Source organism: Coturnix japonica, chromosome 5 (assembly GCF_001577835.2).
Source record: "Coturnix japonica isolate 7356 chromosome 5, Coturnix japonica 2.1, whole genome shotgun sequence".
NCBI classification, from domain to species: Eukaryota; Metazoa; Chordata; class Aves; order Galliformes; family Phasianidae; genus Coturnix; species Coturnix japonica.
Window position 1 is genome coordinate 10,403,002 of NC_029520.1, and position 19,411 is coordinate 10,422,412.

Sequence of the window (19,411 nt, forward strand, 5' to 3'; positions counted from 1 at the left end):
ACAATAACAGGACTTTCTTCTGGCATCATTTACACAGTTTCTGATCTCAGCCAGTGTAATCTGAGGTACAGATGCAGATTCTAACAAAGTCTTCCAGCCAGGATAGACTAATGCCCAGAGATGCCACCCTAAGCTGACTGAAACTCTGGCTCTTCTTAGGAAAGCCAGAATTCAACACAAATGAAAGGGAGCTGATTTCCCATGGAATGACAGATCCACCAACATGGTTTCCTACATTTTTCAGGGCTTTTCTAAACTGGTTCAAGGCTTTCACACAATAGAACATGCACGTGGATTTGGGATGAATTAACACATGTCAGCCTAGGCTCTTCCTCTTTTCTCAGTCACAAGAAGAAAACACTAACTATGAGTATCAAAGGATTTCCTTTATCTAGGAATAGCACATAAGACAGGCAAAGGCCACACCAGCATCTCTACCCCAATGTCTCCTTCTCCCCTGCCTAATGTGATTCATTGTCAGGTGGTTTCATCAGGTCAGACTGAGGCGACTTTGGGGGGGAGGATCAAAGCGTGTCTAGCAGCTCTTCCCCTATCTGTACATTGAATCATAGAATCACTCAGTCTGGAAAAGACAACTAAGATCATCTGTCCCTCAGTACCACATCTACCCTTGTCTTGAAGACTTCCAGGGATGATGACTCCACCGCCTCCCTGGACAGCCTGTTCCAAACATGAATGATGTACCATGACATACACAGAGCTTCCACATCCTCTTGTGAGTTTCCATATCAGAAGGTCTAACTCATCACTGGTGTTGACCATCAAGCATCCACAAACATATCAAGCCGTACCCCTTTAGGTTTGCAGGCCGAGCAGCTAAGCCGCATCAGATCAGGGCTCCTCACCTTTCCTCCAGCCCTGAGAGACTACACAAGAGCTCACACTTATCTCTGGATCAGTTACTGCTGAATGAACCCTGCTCAGGTGCCAGACAAAGAGGCAGCCAAGCTCAAAGCAGAAGAGATTGCAAGGATGACACAGAATTACAGGCATCAGCATTCAGCAAGCAAGTGGAGAATGCACCGATCTATTTTTAATGGTAGAAAGCAATTGCTTTACATGAGGACGTGTCTAGGGAGATTTTGCCCAGTCAGAGATTCACATTATTCTTTATTTCCACCCCCCCCCCCCTTACCCCCAGCAGTCAGCTCCATCCAGTGTGCAGAGGCAGTCTGTCCCACTGCCTCCCCACAGAACAATTCCAAGTATCACATCTCAGTCCCAGAGGATCACCTTCCCAGCTTTCCTCCAGGGACAGCAGCAGCAGATATCTGCACCAAAGCCCTCCCCAGTTTTACAGAAGCCAGGGAAAATCAGGATGGCAGGTAGGTATGGAAGAGTCACAGTGTAATTTAGGTTGGAAGGGACCTCAGCAGCTCACCTGGCCAACCACTCTCCCAATGGAGGGCCAACTCCAACACCAGATTGGGTTGTCTTGTCCTGGTCACCAAAAGACCCATTCCCAGTTGTTAGCAGGCTCAGAACAGAGGCTCTCCAGAACTCACTCCTCTGCCAATTACGAGAGTGAATCCCAAGACTCTCCAGAGAAAAGCCTGAACACAAGGTCTCTGCCCCAAGAAACCAGAAGGTTTGATTACAAAATATAAGGTACAACGAAGGCAGACAAGTCATGCATACACATTGGGTTGGACTTTCCATGCACAACAAACAAGGAAATAGGCACAAGAAGAATGGGAAGAAAAGATGGAATCAAGGAAGGGTTTCTAACCCTAGAGCAAAGGGCATTGCTTATTTCACCTTTGTACAGCACGGGCTGGAATCTCCCCCAGTCCCAATTACACGTATCTTCAGGAGCATCAGATGCCTCTCCAGGCACCACACATTACTTGTGAAAACTAGATGTCCTGAGCAGCACTGTAACACACAGAAGCTGTACTCAAAGCAATGGACCACGTGCTGCACACCTGCTCAGGTTCTCTGGTTCAGTAGGGTCTAGAAGGCTCTCAGAGGATAGATTAAATAGCACAATTATGGATTATGACCCCAGTACAGCCCTGCTGTACCCTCCAGTAGGGGCTTCTCCTCTTCCTGCTTGAAGCAGAGAGGTTTGAGAACAAAAGGAGCCTCATGGATGGCACCGACCCAAAGGTTGAGGTAGGAAGCCTACAATCAGTTCTTGGAAGAGATAAGAGCTTGTTTGCTTTTCCATGACTTCATTGATAAAGGGGAGATGGAGTCATGGAGGTGCTCACTTGTGACCAGAGCTCAATTCATAGAACCATAAAATCATTAAGGTTAGAAAAAAATAATCTGAGATCATCAAATCCAGCCACTAGGCCATCACCGCCATGCACAATGAGCCACATCCCTAAGCACCACATCTGCCACAGCAGGGCATTGAGCATCATTCCCAAGGGATGTGACACAACCACATGCTATGTTCTGTCCCACCTCCATCAGAAGAGAAGGCAAAGCCAGCAGCTGACAGCCAAGCACAGCACACATCCTACCATCACACCGCAAGCTCTGCTTAACTTAAGGACAGCCTCTGACACCATTTTTGCAGCCTTTGCACTCCCTTGCTGTGCTCTAACCTTGCTTGCAACGCATGCGCAGGTTTCCACAAGCAAGCTTGAGAAAATTGCGAGCACTCATTTAGCCCCTTATCTGATGAGCGATCTCAGGCCATTCGCCTCCCTTCCCCACGCCTGCATGTAATCACATCAGGTGCCTCCTTTCCCACCCCGCACCGAGTAGGACAGGTGTACCTGCAGAGGAGAAATTGAAAGCTTGAAAAACAGGTTTTAAAACCCAGAGGGCATCGAGATGCAGAAGAGCACTCGCAAGTGTTCCCTGTGGGATGACGGCATCGCAGGGCTGTGGAGCACCTCTGGAGAGCGGCATGGAGTGGGGTGAGAGCAGGAACCCCTCAGCCCCGGGGGTTCTGTGGACAGTTCTACTAAACCCTGCCATTAAACCCATAGCAGAAGGCAAAACTACCCACATGTCCCAGCTGAGCCTTCCTGCTGTCCTCCCAGGAGCCAGCACCTGCATGCTCCTTTCTTTATCGCCACGCTCCCCAGCAGATTCACCTTGCTGTGGTTGTTTCAGGATGACGGCCTAGATCATAAATCAAGGCTGCCAAGCATGGAGCACCTCCTTTTCCTGCTCCCATCCCAGAAACCGTGAATGCGCTCTGCACCTGAGTGCAGCCAAGGCTGCAGATCACAGCTCCAATCGCACTGCATAGCAGAGACCAACCTCTGATCCCCACGAGCAGGCACACCTAAGGGCAACAGAACCAAACAGAAGGGGAAGGCACCTTTAACATCCCTCATCTTAATTATGTAGATTAATGCAGCTGGAGCAGGGGAAGGGATAGGGATAGAGTGGGTGCTGCGAGAAGCCATTTCCAGAACCCCACTGAGCCACAGCCTCCTCCAGGAGAGTCTTTTGCAAGGTGGTTGCAGGGCCAATCCCCTGCAGGACGCATGCTCTGAGGAGCTGTACCCAGTGCAGTGGGGGGTTCTGACAATAATAATTGTACTGTGGTGGATTTTGGGCAGCAACCCCTCCAAATACAGCACCTTGGCTGCTTTTTTGGCAAGGTGCCCGGCCCCAGCAAAACCACCCAGCATACAAACATGGTGTCTGCTGTATCTCCACATAGTGAGCACTTCTACAGGGCTTGCCCACCTTGCAGCGCCAGCTCCAGGTCCCCCCCAGCCCCTTACCTGCATCAAGGGAAGGACAACAACCCACACAAACCACGGAGTGTTCAAAGCCCGTTGGGGTGAAGCACGGCTGTGCACATCAAAACTGATGAGAATACATCCGCAGAGCCCTAGGAGGTATCTTAGCAAGAAACCCTAAATGCAGCCAGCTGTAGGCATGAGAGTTGGTGCAGAGCTCATCTTGCTTTGGGAATCACCACAAGCAAACACAAAGGCAACCCGGGAGCCAGCCCCGAACCCAACCAACCTCTCCTGTAGAGCCCTGCACATCGCCACCGAACCCAGACCCAGCAGCACCGCACACCCGGCCCTTCCAGCACAAAGCTACAGCCATGCCCGAGCTCTGCGCAACACAGCGCGGGTGCAGACAATGCGGTGAGCCTCGCGCAAGGCTCCAAGGGCTGCCTACAAGGTTACCGCGGCCCCGGGCTGCGGGCACGGAGCTCAGCATCTCCCTGGGCTTCCCAATCGCTGCTGGTAGGAATCTGTGCTTTTACGCCCCAAATCGTGGCGGGTGACTTGTGCCCGGGGCAGGGCTGGGCTCCCCACCTGGGAACCACGGGTAACACCGCAACACCGTGCCCAGAAAACCCAAACGTCCGCAAGAAACCCGCACCGAGGCGCGTCCTCCCCGTGATAACCCGCACCTCACCGACCTGCGCGGAGCTTCCCGATGTGAGCCGAGGCACTGACATCAGCTTTTGCTGTTGCTCAGGAATTTAATTTTGGGGGAGGAGAAAGGGGTGTGCGTGTGAGGGGTGGGGTGGGGGGGCAGAGCAGGAAGGAGAAGGAACTTATTTATCAATAAGGAAAATCATCGCCGAGTTCGAAAAACCGACCTGCGCTCCGCACGCAGAGAATTGGCTGGGGATGGGAGAGATGTCGGCCGGTCTGCGCGTACAGAAAGGACGGAGGGGATGAACTGAGCGGGGCGTACAACGCGCTCACCGCCCGCAGTGCCTACAGATCCCGCAGCAGCGCAGCGCAGTACGGACTGTGCAGTACGGACCGCGCAGCCCGACTCGCGGCCGGTGTTTCAGCGACGCTCCGAGCCTCGCTGCATCGGAACATCACAGCTGTGACACCGTGGATCCCATACCCCCCTCGGCCCCTCACCTCGCAGCCCCGAGGTACCACCTCGCTCAACGGCCGGCGACACACCGTTCCCACCTGCGCCCACCCCCCGCAGGTGTTTTTTTATTAACGCTCGTTCCGAAACGATCCCACCCGCTCTTTAAGCCCCAAAGCCCTACGGATAACAACGCACGCCAAGCTCGGTGCGGGTATTTTCAACGGGGCAGAGCGACGCCTCCCCCAGCCCTTCCGCGGCTCCGCTCCGCACACGCGGCCACACCGCTCCCATCTCCCAGAGCCCCGTAGGACACAGCCCCCTCCCGGCCCGGCTCACACTGACCCGGTGCGGCGGGCGCGGATGGCCGCGCCTCTCCATAGGGCCCGCATGCCGCGCAGCGGCCGAGCTCCGCGCTGCTCCGCGCCGCTCCGCGAGCCGGGAATGCGCCGGCGATGAGGTCATAGAACAAGGGGGGGGTGTGAGGAGAAAGGGGGGGGAAGAAAGGAAAAAAAAGAAAGAAAAAAGGCAGCGTTGACGTCACCCGCAGCCAATCAGCGAGGCTGGAGCGGAGCAGGGTGATGTCACCCCGCGGAGCAGCGCGGAGCCGCGGCTCGGGCAGAGGGCGCTGCTCGCGGGGCACAGAGCGACACGAGCCCCACCTGGAGCACCTGGACAGCCCCGCTCCGTCCTGCCCGCTGCTCCGGCTTAACGGAGGATGAAGGATGAGCAGCTTTAGGGTTTTGCTGGAGCTTATGAAATGGAGGGAGCCGGCAGCCCGCGCGGATGCCGGGTGTTCGGAATTAACTCTCTTCTCTCCAGGTGCGAGGGGTGAGATCGCGGAGAGAACCGAGGTGGTTTGTTGGACGTGGGGCGCGAGCCACACTGTGCTCTCGTGCTGCAATAATCAGTGCGAAGCGGATCGGTGCAAAAAGCCCCGTGCACCGGCTCGGTGGTGCAAAGCCCCCCGCGCACCGGGGTCGCTCCGCCGTGCAGGAAGGGAACGCGTTTGGGCAGTTTCTCTCCAAAACCGGTTCAAAAGAACATCTCCAAGCCCTGTTCTGACCGCTGTCACGGCCCGGGGTTAGACCTGACCCACAGAGCATCTCCCAGGGCAGCAAACGGAGAAGGGGAGGTGGACAGAAGGGCTCGTTGTTCCGTGGGCTCCCCGGGGCCCGGCAGCAGCCGGCGTTACCGAGGGAAGTGATGCGGGTAGGGCCGGGATGATGCCGCTGTGGCAGAACAAAGCAGCGCCGCGCTGCCGGGCACCAGATGTGCAGCCATTGTCATTGCCGGGGTCGGGTCCCCCCCCACTGTGTGCAGAGCAGCGATGCTGAGGCCGCTCGCTCCTTACTCTACTTCAATTAAAAAGCGTTTGAGGGACAATTTACCCCATTCGCTTCATTCTGGGTGTTTTTTTCCCCCCTCTTTTTCTCGTATTCCAGGCACACCCGAAGATTGGTTGCATTCCAGCAATGTGTTTTAAATGCAAAGTACGCTTGCACACGTCGTCATTTTTGCTCAAACGTTTTCCAAGACCCGTAATTGCCATCTCAGGCCAAGCACAAAACTCGAGCTAAGCAGATTTCTGCCAAAGCAATGAGTCCACCAGAAAGGAGAGGCTTCTCCCCCAACCCGTGGTTGTTTTAAACGCCCAAATAATTGCTTTCAGCACCAACCAGTGCTCGGCTACTGGAGACAGACAACGCTATGGGGCAGTGTGAGGCTGGAGGTGTGCGCCGTGCCATTTATCGGCTGTGTGCTGCAGCAATAGCACTGCAGCTCTGCCTGAGGAATAAAGGGGAAACGGCACCAAAACGCAACGCTGAATAAAATCCCTCTGCTCGGAGCATGAGTCATACAGGGGATGGGAGGAGCGGGACCTTTGTACTGGGCACGGAGTGATCACGTTGTGAGATGCTGAAGGCTTTGTGAGGGCAGCTCTGCACAAGGCTGAGGGCTCTCAGTACTGGACTCTTTTCCCTACCCCTGTGCAGGGTTTTGTTCAGCTGCTCATCAGTTGCTAGGATTTTTTTTTTTGTTTTGTTTTCTATGCTGCTGAAATCAGTTTCAGTGATGAGAGCATCTGCTGCCATCTGTGCCTCCCACCCTTCCCCGCATGGCGAGCTGGGCACTCTGTGAGGCCCTCTGTGCAGCACCTATCCTGCCTGGAGCAGCAGGAAGCCCCACCAGCACCCCATTGCTCCCCTGCATCTGCATGGCTGCAGCTGCATCCTGACCCTGAACCTGGTGGCACTGAGCAAAGGGGCAGCTCCAGCTCACAGAGCCCAGTGGAGCAGCACTGGAGGGAACTAGCAGGTACTTTGGGTACTTCTGGACCCCAGTATGGCCTCGTGCAAAATGAGGGCTGCTCACTCACCCCTGTGGGAAGCTGAGGATGCTGGAGCTGGGTTGAACGTCATTACCCAAACTGGGTGCCAGCTCTGCTCTTCCTCCTGCCCTATTTCTTGCAGCCGACTCATTGACGTAGGAGAGCCACGGGGTCACGGCTGCCGCTGGGAGGAAATCCAAACCAGTTCAACCCAGCTGGGATTTGCCTGCAAACTGGCTCGGCAGCCTCTATGCGGAGGTGGCAGCGCTGAGCCTGGGGCTTGCGTAAGTGTGTGGCATTTGCTCACACACGAGGGCACCCTTCTCCCTGTGAGGTCCCACAGAGACTTCAGGAGGGTGCCCAGAGCCACCTCTCGGTCTCCTGATGTGCTGCTGGGGAGTGCAATGAAATCATCACGTGGCAATGTAACCATCCTTCCTTCCTGAATTCAAAAGGCTTCTCAGGCATCTGACGGCTCCTCTCTCTCACCCCTCTGCTCAGTTGTTGCTCCTGCTTCTGAATGCAACAGAGGCTGCATCTTCACAGCCAAGAAAAGGTGTGAGCTGGAGTGCGCCCAGCAGTGCTGTGAGTGGCAGAAGTGAAAAGGCAGAGCAGCAGCCCCAAATCCTTCCTTCTGCCGTGCTGGTGGCAGCCTTGGCAAGCTCTCCTTCTCCAGAATGTTCCTGCATTACTGAAAAAAGAAATCGCAGTGATATTTGACTGCTGCATTTCATTCCCACGTTCCCTCCAAGCTAAAACAAAGAAGGGGTGCTCGATCTGTCTGCAGGTTTTGGTGCACCTCAGCCCTGCTGCGGCGTTCACACGGAGATACCTCGCCCAATGTGGGTGTTCCTGGCAGCAAATAACAAGCGTGGTGGTGCTAATAATAGCCCAGCCTGTCCATCCCCGGCAGGTGATGCATGCAAAAATGCTGCAGCGTCAGTGCAATATTCCCCCGGTTCATTTACAGCAGCAACCATCGTCCTCCTTTGACTGGAGCGGCCCATGGGGGAAGAGATGATGGCACTCATTTGTCACACTTGTTAGAGGCAGGAGGGATGGCTCTGGGTTGCATCCAGCTTTGTTTCAGATCTGGCTTTATCTGAGCAGCCCTGCTCCTGCCTGCCAAGCCAGGGCTTTCCACATAGAAAACCACCTGTGAGGTGATCACCAGGGCAAAGCTCAAGGTCTCTGCCCTTCGTCTTGTTGCACTTGAAGAGGTCAAGGCAAAAACCCATCGCTTTGCCTATAAGTGAAGCCCAGAGGAGCTCTGGGCAGCACTGGTGTATTTGAGAGCACTGTCCTGCTGCTGACATGCTGCATCACCTTGCCCCACGCTTCTCCTCTGGGATTCATGCTGTTGCCTCCTCCTGCTGCAACCATTCTGAAGAAGTCTCAGTGAAGGGAAGAGAAACAGAGCTGGCATCGTCACGTGCTGAGGAGCTCATTTTGCACCTAAAAGAGATGAGACAGCTGCAGAATATGCAATTAGATAAGAGGCTGGGGAGCTGTATTTTATCCCAGGCCTGACCGTTTGTTCATGCTATGACCTGGGGCTGATGGCACAGGGCTGACGTTTTGTGCAGCCTGAGGAGCCAAAGGTTCAGACGACAGCTCTTCATTCTTGTACCACCGGCGGGGGGAGCTGCCTCCTGGCTGCCTTGGCTCTGCCAGACGCTGATTGAGCACCGCAGGGGTCAGCGCAGAGCTGGATCTCCAACCTGGCACACACCCTCCTGCATCCCTCATTCCTGACACTCTCTTAAGCAGCTGCCGGGGACACAGGCATTGCTTCTTGCCAGTGGGATGCGACTCTCTGCTTCTTTGCCCTATTTCTTCAGCCATCCTTGGAGACTGGCTTACCCCAGTGGCTCAGGGACATGTAGCATCCCCTCAGCCCTCTCATCTTAAAAATTCAAGAAATACAAGGTTTTTTTTTTTTTTTTTAAGCAGCACATCGAATGTGGATGATTCATCCCGTCCCTTACCCTAGCATGCAGCATTGTCAATCCTTTCTGTCTTTGTGCAAAATGAGGGGAGAACAACCTGAGGAACAGGGCTCACCATCTCTGGAGGTGTTCATTAACAGGGTAGATGTGGAATTGAGGGACATGGCCAGTGGGCATGATGGGGATGGGTTAGGGGAGGACTTGCTGACCTTAGAGGTCTTTTCCAGCCTTTAATGATTTGATGATGCTATGATAATTGACCCAGCAGCAGTAGATATCAGAGGTATCTTTATTGACCGTGTTTCAGAAATACAGTAGCACTTGGTTCACAGAGCACATGGAGTTCCCCATGAGGTACCTTTGTTCTCAGCACTGCTGGATGATCTCAAGGAGAAATTTGCCCTCTAATGCTCTGGGGTTGATCTGGAGGCACTGGGGCTCTCCAGAACCAGCACCCTAACACTCAGACCTCTGGGATGGTTATCTCAACCATGAATTAAATTCAATAGAACTGCATCACAGAAGGAAAACAACAGAACGCTGTTGGGCATTCGGGCAGTTTGAACACACCTGATATGCTCTGAGCCTTGGCCATCCCATTGGCCTTGGGCATTCTGCTTTCCTCCCAGCCCTGTCTGCAGCCCAAAGCTCTCCGTGGCCACGCATCGGGCCACACATCACATTTAGCTTTCAGCTCTGCACACTCTCATTGCACAGCTCTGTTTGCCATGAAGTAAGATCTTCTTGGTCTCTTTTCCTCCCTGTACAATTGCAGAAGTGAAACCATTTCCTACAGCAGCACATACTGTTTAGGAGCAGGGAGAGTACGCTTGCCTGGGCTGATAAATTCATTTATTTTTTATTTATGTATTTACTTTTTTGATTTTTTTTTTCTCTTTTCTTTTTTTTTTCTTCCAGTCACGGTGGAGTTGTTTTACTCTCGTGTCCTTGCTACAGGAAACAACTGCAGACACTTCTGGCATAGAGGCATTTTGGCGGCGGTGCTGCTGTTGGCCTCCTGCTAGTAATCAGTGAGGGGGTACCGCAGGAAGATGAAGATGAGGATGATGCAGAAGGTGGCAAGGGCTGAGCTGGTGATGTTGAAAAGCCGGGCTGTCTTGGCGTCTTCCACTGCACCATTTAAGTCATTGAGGAGTTTCTTATCCCGGACCTGAGGCAGAAAAACAAACCAAAATTAACTGGGAGATGTACTGTGATAATATGTAATAAAATTATATAATAAAAGTGATAATGCATCCCCAGAGAGATCTGTGTGCTGATGGACCCTCCCAGCGAGCCATGTCATCCTGGCAGCTCTGGGGTTTGCACCAGCTGGAATAGGCACCACAGGGCTGGTGGGGCAGCTCCGCACTTCCCAGTTCGGCACAGGTTGCCCAAGAGGTGCAGTGCCCCATCCTTGGAATCATTCAAGGTCAGGCTGGATGGGGTTCCAAGCACCTGATTGACCTGTAGGTTTCCCCATTCACTGCAGGGGAGTTGGACCAGATGAGTTTTAAGGGCCCCTTCCAATTCAAACCATTCTATGAACCTTACTGCACGCGTGCTGTCCTTGTTATCCTACAGGACAACCATGGACTTCCCATGTCCGTGTCACCTGCTCGTCCCCACCTCCTCCAGGCTGCCAGGAGTAGCGATGACAAGAGCAGGCAGCAGGTGGCACTGCCGGGCAGCGGACGGCAGCGCTGGATGATAGATGGCCTCACCAAGCTCTGAATGGCATCGCCGGGCAACAAGTGGCATCACCAGGCAGGGATGGTGATGCTCACCTCTGGAATGCGCTCCATTCCTTTCCAGCAGGGCCATATCCCCGCCGCCAAATCTCTCACAGGTGGCACTCTGCACTCAGAGCACAGAGGATCTGGCACCAGAGAATTTTGTCCAGTTTTCCACATCAAGTTGGCAGCATCCTTGGGATGGTGCAGCGTGTGCAGTGCTGCTTACTCAGTGCTAGAGGGCTCCGGGGCTGTGCTCCTGCTCACCCCCCCTCACGCCCCCAGCGCTTGCTATCAGGAACAAGGTGCTGCTGGCTGACCGCTAGGTGTCGGTGGCAGGCTGTGAAATCCTGCAGCAGCCTCAGAGTCCTCTTAGAAACATAAAAAAACCTCTTATCGACCAGGAGCTTTCTGCAAACATCCTGCGTCGCATTCAGACCACGTCTCAGCCACTCTTTTTTCCTCTCTCCCTCCTGCAGTGCTCTCCTGGAAGCTTGATGCCACTTGCCCAGCACAGGGATGGGCTGCTGGACCCCTCCGTCTTCCTGGGCCGTGCAACTTAACACCATCACGCTGCCCTTCTTGCGGGCTCTGAGCACAGCCAGCAACAGTGGGGCCAACCGAGTGCACAAGGACCTGCACAGCAGGCAAGCTGTGGCAGAAGCCTTTTCTCTATGTCTTGGCACTGAGTGGATGCCAGGGGAGTCCCAGCTCAATACCACGCTGTTGGCTGTCACATATTGTGCTTGGCTTGGTGGCCTGCCTGGATGGGAGATGACCTCAGGGGTGGTAGCTCTATGCCCAGGATGGCTCACATCAGGAATGGTTCTGCGGGTTTTGCATCTTCCCAAAAGCCTGGAGGGATGCAGAGCTCTGATTTGCTGAAGTGGGCACCTTGAGGTGAAGGGCAGCCTCAGGGCATCCTCCTCTTCACAGAATCACCAAATCATTAAGGTTGGAAAAGAACACTGAGATCATCAAGTCCAACCTTCAAGCCATCCCCACAGTGCCCACTGAGCCACATCCCTCAGTGCCACATCCACAGGGCTCTCAAACAACTCCAGAGAATGGTGACTCCACAGGGGTAGTGACTTCATCATGGTGAGGATCCCAACTCACGCAGAGCACATTTCTCATTCTCACCATGCCCTTTGGTGTGGTCCTTTCCTCTCCTCCCTTACTATTTTCCCACACACCTTCAGCTGTCATCCTTATGCAAACATCCCATATTGGCCATTATAATTTACACTGCCTGTGAGCTCCAGGTGAGTGACAGCATCCCTGCAGTACACAAACATAATGAAAAGGTGTTTCCTGCTCCAGACTGTTCGTGGTTTGAGCCTGGAAACTGTCTCCTCCCTTCTCAAAGTGAGGACAGGTCTCCAGGGCCATTACAAACCGCCCTGACACTGGATCAGGTGCTGCCTCAGTCCCAGACACTTTTCTTATCATCTTCACTTTGATCCTCCCTACCTTGCCTGAAGTCATCTTGCCATCCTGGCCCTCATTCCCACGGAGATAACTGATAGGTGAGGATGGTTATCCCACATCTGCTGACTGTGGAGTTTCCCCAGAGCACTGCACGAAGGCTGTGCCAGAGATCCACACCACTCAAGGTAGCTCCCTTCCCCGCCTTCAGCCCCATCACACTTCAGCCCCATTTCTCTTCTACCAATGCTACATGCCGTCTCCTTATTCCATCCCCACGCTCCCTATTCCCTTCCCACCTCCCATCTCAGCTTTCAGGCTCAGCTCTCACTCAGAAGCAAGCACTTGCGGGTGGGTACCAGTGCTGTGTCAGCTTTCCCAAGGAGACAAATGGTTTGTTGATAACGACTCTAATGAGGCCATGCTGAAGGCAGCCTGTGCTTAGTATTCAGCTTGCAGCTGGTGGAGGCACGCTTTGGGAAGAGGCTGGTTTGGCTGTAAACCCATTTCCCACACAGAGCTCTGCTTCCCTGCACATAAGGAGCTTTTTGCTCTGGAGCAGATCCTGGGGTTTATTTGCTCCACGGATCAGCCGGGAGCAAATCCAGCCATCGTATCACCCATGTGCCTCATGCCTCACTAGCAGCAAAGCTCTGAGAGCAGCCACACAGGCTGCCGGGTGGGCTCCAAATGCCACTGGAGTGCCTTGATGCCTCAGTATCAACGCAGTCCAAGCACAGCTCTCATGGTGGAGCTCATTCCACTTCCTGCCTCATCCCCTAATTGGTGCCCAAAGAGCTGCTGGCTTTTCCCTGTGCTCTCTAGAGATAGAGCTCCAGAGCAGGAGCTCCTGACACTGTGCACCAGTGTGCCATTCATTAGTGCTGGGAGCTGGGAAGGGGGGCAGCCCATGGAGCCACAGTGCAGGAGAGCTGCAGCAATGCCTTCTGATCAAAGAGAAGGAACCCGGAGTGCTGGAGTGGCCCTGGGCCTGCAGGGAGGTGACCTGAGGGCTCCATCTCCCTCGGTGCTGCTGCTCATCTCCTCTGCCCCAGCCCAGTGCACACAGATCTGAGTTGGCACACGACTCCTGCTCTGACCTTGAGGTGTAGAAACAGCCCCGAGGGATACAATCTGAGAGCCATGGCTGCCGAGCACCTGTCCCACTATAAGGGAAACAGAGAGGTGTGCAGCGTGGTATTGCCCAGAGCACCTGATGGGTCATGTGGAGCACCTGGCTGGGATAGCGCTGCCTTTGCTCTACATGACTTCATATATCTCTTTGTGTAAGAGCTTAGATACGTTGGTGAGCTGCTTTGGCATCTTTTAGAAGGACCCCAGGCAGATCCCAGGCAGCAACACAGGCACTGGGAGGCCCCACACCAGCACGGTCCTGAGGTGTGCACCAGCTGTCAGAGCATGCTGAAGCCACATGCTGGGGTGCCTGCAGAGACACCTGTGGGCTCAGGGCACACAATGTTCCGGTGCTCCTCTCAGCCTGGACCTACTGCTGCCACTGCCGCAGTGACCCCGTACTGCCCCTGTTCTGTCCCAGCACCCAGCCCAGCCTTGGGCAGCACCCACCAGCCCTTCTGCCGCACTCTGATCTGTTTCCGAGGACTGTGTGTTTCCATCAGATGAGGAGCCATGGCTACCACAGAGCTCCAAGGGATCTCTACTACCCCCTGTTTCACAGGATGGCTCAGGCAGGTCCCAGCCCCACAGCTGCCTGCAGCACAGGGACCACAGGGAGACCTGGTGTAGCTACGTGGTGCCCTGAAGATGAGAAATCTTAACTCTGTGCTTCCTGCACAGTGACAACCCCAGACTCAGAGAAGGGAAACTGAGGCAGAGGGCTGGTGCAGGCTGAGCCCAGGGCTGCCCAGCACTCCCTGTCCTGTGCTGCCTGGGGTTCATTGATCTGTTTCTATGATGAAGCTGGGCTACGCGCCGGCCTCCCGCTAAATGCTGCTGCCAATGCACATCAGCCAGCTGCCTGTCCCCAGAGCATGACCCACACGGGGTTGCCCTGCTGCCTGGGCTCTTTGTGGGTCTGTGTGGCTCATCTTTAGGAAGGGAAAGGCAGCCTGGGGCCCTTTCCCATGGCAGCTCCTGAGATGCTGCCGGGTGTTCCAGTGCTGAATCTCACATCCCAGCTGGGCTGCTCACCCCACAGCTTTCCTCTTTTGAGGATTTTAGTGGGAGATAGGACAAGAAGCAAAGAGGCAGCATTACCCTGTGCTGGCAACCTCTTCCCACTACAGCCTGACCAATGGTGCTGCCCGATGGCACCTATGGCTCCTGCCCCACAGCACAGTGTTGCTGTGTCTCATCCCCCCAGATCCCTGCCTGCCCCAGAGAAGGGACAGAGTGCTGGACTGCAGGATGCCCGTGTGGTATGTGCTATTGGGAAGGTCCCTTGGTCCAAGTGCCCCTTCTCCACCAAACAACATCCCCAGCTCCAAACCACGTTGCTACCTCCCCATCTCCATCCCCATCCCCACAGCTGGTGGTGCACATCCCACATTGGTGGCACGGATGTGAGTTACCCCCAGCCCCAAAGCGCTCCCTCCCGATGCTCAGCACTCACTTTCAGAGAATAGGCCAAAGCGATGAAGCCGAGGCAGCAGAAGTTGAGGTATACGAAGTTGAAGATGGACCAGAGATAGTAGTCATTCACCTCGCTGGTGTCGGGGTAGATCTCGATGACAGTGGTTGGGTTGGTCATGGTCTTCTTCTCCACCGAGTGCTTGCACGTTCCCGCTGGCCGCAGGCTGTCCCCTTTGCAGCCCTTGCTCTCCATCAGCTGAGCGGCAGAGGAGGGCGAGAGGACGGGTGAGGCGTGCCGGAGGGCCGGGGGCTTGGCGATGCATGCGAAGCAGCCCTGCTGAGGGCCCGGAGGGGGTCGGGGGGTCCAGGCCGCCCCGTCGAAAGGGCACGGGGGGCCCAGAGGGGGGTCCTGCGTCCTCTCCGTGGTGGCGGCGGCGGCGGCGTCACCGCGCTCTGCCCTGGCGAAGTGAGAAATGGGGATGGAGGGGGGGGAGATGAGAAAGGGGGGAAAAAGAAAAGGGGAGAGTGGGGGGGAGGCAAGGAGAGAGAGGGAGGGAGCGGAGGCGGAGGAGAGAGCGGGGAGAGGAGTGGGGAGAGGGCAGAGGAGGGAGGGAGGGGGGGATCGGGAGGAGGGAGGACAGCGGCAGGGGGGCACGGGGCCGCATCTCGGAGAGGGACAGCGGAAGCGAGGAGGGGGATCACGGGGCGACGCGAGGAGAAAGCATCAATTCAAAGCGCAAAAAGCCTTGGGAAGAGGCGGGGCGGGGGGGGGGTTTGGGGGGGGGAGGGGGATAAGGCTGCGGGGAGAGTTGCCAGACCGCCGCGCTGCCCCCGCCCGCAGTCCTCCGTCCGTCCGTCCGTCCCTCTGGCTGTCGGTCTGTCCGGGCCTTGTGCCGTCCGTCCCATCCCGGGATGGGGAGCGAGGGGGCCGCGGTCGGGCTGTGCCGGGCAGTGCGGGAGGCGGCTCAGTGCGGCACAACGCAGCGTCCTCTCAGCTCCCCAAGCTCGCTCCCGGCGTGGTTTTGTTATCATTGTTGTCATTATCGTTATTATTGTTATAATTTCGCCGAGCCCTCCCCTCTGCGGGATTCCTGCCGGGGCTGCATCCCCCCATCCCTTCCACCTGCCAGCAGTTCCCCCCTCCCTTTTGGAGAATACCGTGGCCGGAGAGGAGGAGATGGAAGGGGATGAGGACAGGGGATGGGGAAGGGGGTGTGAAGAGGCTGCCTCCCCCTCCCTCGCCCCCCTCCGTAGCCGTGCAATTATGAAAGCGGTGCACCTCTCGCTGCCCGTCCGTCCGTCCATCCGTCTCCTCGGAAGGCATCGGGAGGAGCGGCGGGGACACTACAGGGAGGGCTGCGGGAGCCGCAGCATATCCGGCTCAGCACTGCCTCCTCCTCGCCACTGGAGCTGGGGAATGGGGGGGTGGGGGCAGAGCCGGGGGGAGCGCTCAGGGGGTGGGCAGCACCCCGAATGTGCTTCTTGTGGGAGGGCTCAGCCCCACTATTCTCACTCCTCCTGTAACGAGGAGCAGCCCGGTGGGGGCAGCTGGCTGGTTCCCCCAGCCTCAGCATCACCCACAGGGACTACGGTGATTTATTCCCACAGACGTGGCAGAAAAATCACAGAGTGAGGTGGAGCAAAAAGTGCCATTTGTATCCTTGGGTGGATGGAAAAGTGATAGAGCCTGCGGGCACCGAGCAGAACTCATAGTGCAGGTAGCACAGTGCAGGGTGTGTGGCTGCTCCAGGGGTGGGCAACAGGGATGCCATGAAGGACGGATGAGGACCCGGCCACGACCACTGGCACAGGGTTACAATAAAGGTCCCCAGGTGCCATGAGAGCTGTGTGCAGTAGCAGAGAGCAGCAGGGACAGGGAGGTCATTCAGGAGGACACACCATGTCACCCTGCAGGCCAGCCTGGCGCAGGTGGCTTTGTGATGGCAGCTGCAGAAGGGCAGCAGAGAAAGCACAAGGAAATCCTGCAGATGGGCCACTAAGGCTTGTGAAGAGCTGGGTAAAATAAAAGCTTACGTAGACATTACCTGCACGGGAAGGGAAATCCTCACTTAGTGCTTTAAGCCTGCCCAGAGCATGCTGAGTTAAGGAACAACAACTGACTTGAACAGCTTTTTGCAGCCTACAACCTTGCAGAGCATCCCTCCTCCAGGGGCAGCAATACAACCTCCCGCACGCAGGCTGCTGCCTGCCCTGGTATATGCCACTGCCCTATGGCTTGGTGGGCTGGGGAGGTCCTAAATTTCACAGGGCTGCTGTGTGTGTTGGAACCAACAGGAAAGCCAACACGATGGGCAAATAAAGCAAACAATGAAGGGGTCAATAAGTTTATTTGGTGTAACCAAGCCTGCAGGGGACATTGAAGACCAGACCAGATGGTTAAGGGACACATCTGTGTCAGCATGGGTGACTACCAGTGTATACCAGAGGGATGAGACAAAAGGCTTCCTGTTACCCGTCTTCTCCTGAAGACCAGGTTCCCTTCATGGCTTTCCCCTGAGGCACCTCATGGTGCTGGGCTGGTGGATGGCTGCCAGCCTGGATGGGACACAGCCCCACCTGTGTCTCATGTTCTCCCATGTTACTGGCTCTTCCACTCACAAACAACAGGTTTGCATCAGCCCAGGATGAGCCTGTTGTTTGTTTGTCTTGCTGAAGTTGTGTACTGCTCTCTTCCTAACGTCAGCAAGGGATAGAGGATGAAGAGGGAGAAGGAAATAGGAGAGGATGTGGAGGAGGCAGCAGGGTGGTGCTGGAAGCAAAGCACCAACAGAGAAGAGCATGTGCTAATGTGAAGAAGATGGGTTTAAAGACTGGGTTGGATAGAGCCCTGGGTAACCTGATCCAGTGGGCAGTAACCCTGCCTGTGGTGGTGGTGGGGAAACTGGATGCACTTTGAGGTCCCTTTCAACCAAAGCCTGGTTCTATGATAAGAATAATAAAGAATATGCATTATTTCTATACTCCTCTGTGGGTTTTTAAAAGTCACGTATGCATGTGCAAGAGAACCCCCTACTTCCAGGGCTGCACAAGAGGAAGGTGTTTCAAAACAATTCTGTACCTGCACTGGAGATACACTTGCTACAGCACAACGGAGTACTCTGTAAGACGTACACTGAGAACTCAGACTGCCACCTCTAAGAACTTCCTCCTCAAATCCTACTCCAGCTTTCTGGAAGGCCATCAGTAAGACTCAACCCTGCTTCTTCCAACAGAGAAAGACCACACCGGCACCCCTCTGGAAAGTTTCTGATGGTTTGCCAAACCTCACAAGCACTGAGGTGGGCTGCAGCTTGGAGAGGTTTCTCTCTCCTGTCTTCTGAATTTCAGTCTCTACTTTTCCCCTCCCAGAGGAGCCTAAAAATAAATAGATCAAAGAAAGAGCGGAAAAAGGAGTCACCAGTCCCAAACAACGTGCTTAGTCATTCATGGTTATTAAAATAGGTTCTGAACGCAACAAATTGCTGCGCCAGCCAGGGCAGCATGCTGCCTCCATAAACACAGGTCTGACTCCTCTCCCTGTAGGCTGGGGGAGAAGCAGTCTTATAGCAACCCCAGAGGTAGCAAGAGGAAGGATCAGAGCAGGCACCCTGCTGCAGAGGAAAGGTGGAAGGAAAATATTTATCCTCTTTGCATTAGTGGAGACACTTTAATAAACAGTAAGCCATCAAATTGTCACACAGATGGAGTTCTGCAGAGGTGGTGCAGCAAATGAGGACTGATGCAAACCAGAGCATTTGCAGGTAATATAATCCAGGGCCAAGTCCAGGCTGCTCACAGGTTGGGTTCTGCTCCTCATGGTAAAGCACGGGAGGACAGCCTGGCTCTTGGCTTCCCCACCTCTTGGCCAAGATCAAGGCTGAGACTGTTCCTGCTGAGGCACTGTGTCTAACATGGCGTGATTAACGGCTCAGGCACGATCCCCACTGCAAAAACAACACCCTCATATTTTAGTGATGATGTCTCCCCTTGGGCTGAGCAGTTGGTTTTCATGACCCAGCCAATCCTTTTGGGTTATAGCCATCCCTTCAACATAGGAAAGGGGTTGATTGGGGTATTAGGGCATCTCAGGGGATGAGAGACTCTGGACATGCCAATAAGGGAATCATTTAAGCTCTCTGCATGCTTAGATCTGCATTCAGAAAATGGGATGGGACTTGGCTGCATCTGCCTTACTTTATGTAGACGATATTCTTTTTTTCCAATGCAGGGATTAGCTCTTATCTTGCACCTGGCACATGGGGCCTTCATTCTGCATCACCATCTTCAGTTTCTGTACAGCAACACAAGGACTGAAAGCCACTCAGCCAGGCAAGAGAAAAGGATTTCTGCTACATTCCAAACAAAGAAACACCCCACGGTCTTCATCACCAGACTCTAGGAATGCAAACTCAATCCTAATGGGTTTTAAATTGGGATTAGAAACTGGAGTCTTGCCTTAGCTGCTCTAGGACCACATTTTGCTCAAAGCCCTGCAAAACCTTGTCCTAGCTGGCCCAGCAACCACAGCAATGAGCAGGTGGAACTGTCACATCACTCTGCAGATGCTGTTCCTAATACAGAGAAACCTAACAGCCTGCCAGTAAGTTTTCCTAACCAAGAGAACCTGAAGAGTC

General features: G+C 54.7%; 2 protein-coding genes and 1 long non-coding RNA gene across 7 annotated transcripts in view; 1 reads left to right on the forward strand and 2 right to left on the reverse strand.

Annotated features, from left to right (window-relative positions):
• The window catches only part of DUSP8 (dual specificity phosphatase 8), a 38,520-nt gene extending 33,284 nt beyond the window's left edge, over window positions 1-5,236 (reverse strand). The window contains exons 1-2 of one of the 4 annotated variants that reach the window (XM_032444845.1): window positions 5,131-5,219; window positions 1,403-2,750 (exon numbers count right to left, since the gene is read on the reverse strand). The gene's annotated coding sequence lies outside the window, so the exon portion shown is untranslated. Of the gene's footprint in view, window positions 1-1,402; window positions 4,173-4,372; window positions 4,424-5,130 lie in introns of those variants that run through there. The other 3 variants (XM_032444846.1, XM_015863828.1, XM_015863829.2) reach the window with 3 other exon arrangements.
• Window positions 5,237-5,317: 81 nt separating this feature from the next.
• LOC116653471 lies at window positions 5,318-10,332 on the forward strand. Its single transcript, XR_004307345.1, has 2 exons — window positions 5,318-5,607; window positions 9,985-10,332. It is a non-coding gene; the product is annotated as an uncharacterized LOC116653471 (long non-coding RNA).
• IFITM10 (interferon induced transmembrane protein 10) lies at window positions 9,338-19,386 on the reverse strand. 2 transcript variants are annotated; one of them, XM_032444847.1, is made up of 3 exons: window positions 16,057-19,386; window positions 14,818-15,230; window positions 9,338-10,237 (listed from the first exon to the last, which is right to left on the reverse strand). In XM_032444847.1, exons 1-3 carry the CDS (start codon window positions 16,349-16,351, stop codon window positions 10,088-10,090), a joined length of 858 nt encoding a protein of 285 aa, XP_032300738.1. In that variant the 5' UTR covers window positions 16,352-19,386; the 3' UTR covers window positions 9,338-10,087. The 2 variants fall into 2 exon arrangements, with proteins under 2 accessions (XP_032300738.1, XP_015719326.1); XM_015863840.2 differs by having other exon boundaries at window positions 14,818-15,235; window positions 16,057-16,191.
• Window positions 19,387-19,411: the final 25 nt, after the last annotated feature.

Bases quoted from the DNA above. Each gene is read 5' to 3' on its own strand.
- IFITM10 (XM_032444847.1), bottom strand. From the start codon at position 16,351: ATGCTGAGGCTGGGGGAACCAGCCAGCTGCCCCCACCGGGCTGCTCCT. The intron at 15,231-16,056 runs GTGCACCGCTTT...TCGCCAGGGCAG, and splicing joins GGACGGACGGGCAGCGAGAG to AGCGCGGTGACGCCGCCGCC. The intron at 10,238-14,817 runs GTGAGTGCTGAG...TTTCTGCCTCAG, and splicing joins CTTTGGCCTATTCTCTGAAA to GTCCGGGATAAGAAACTCCT.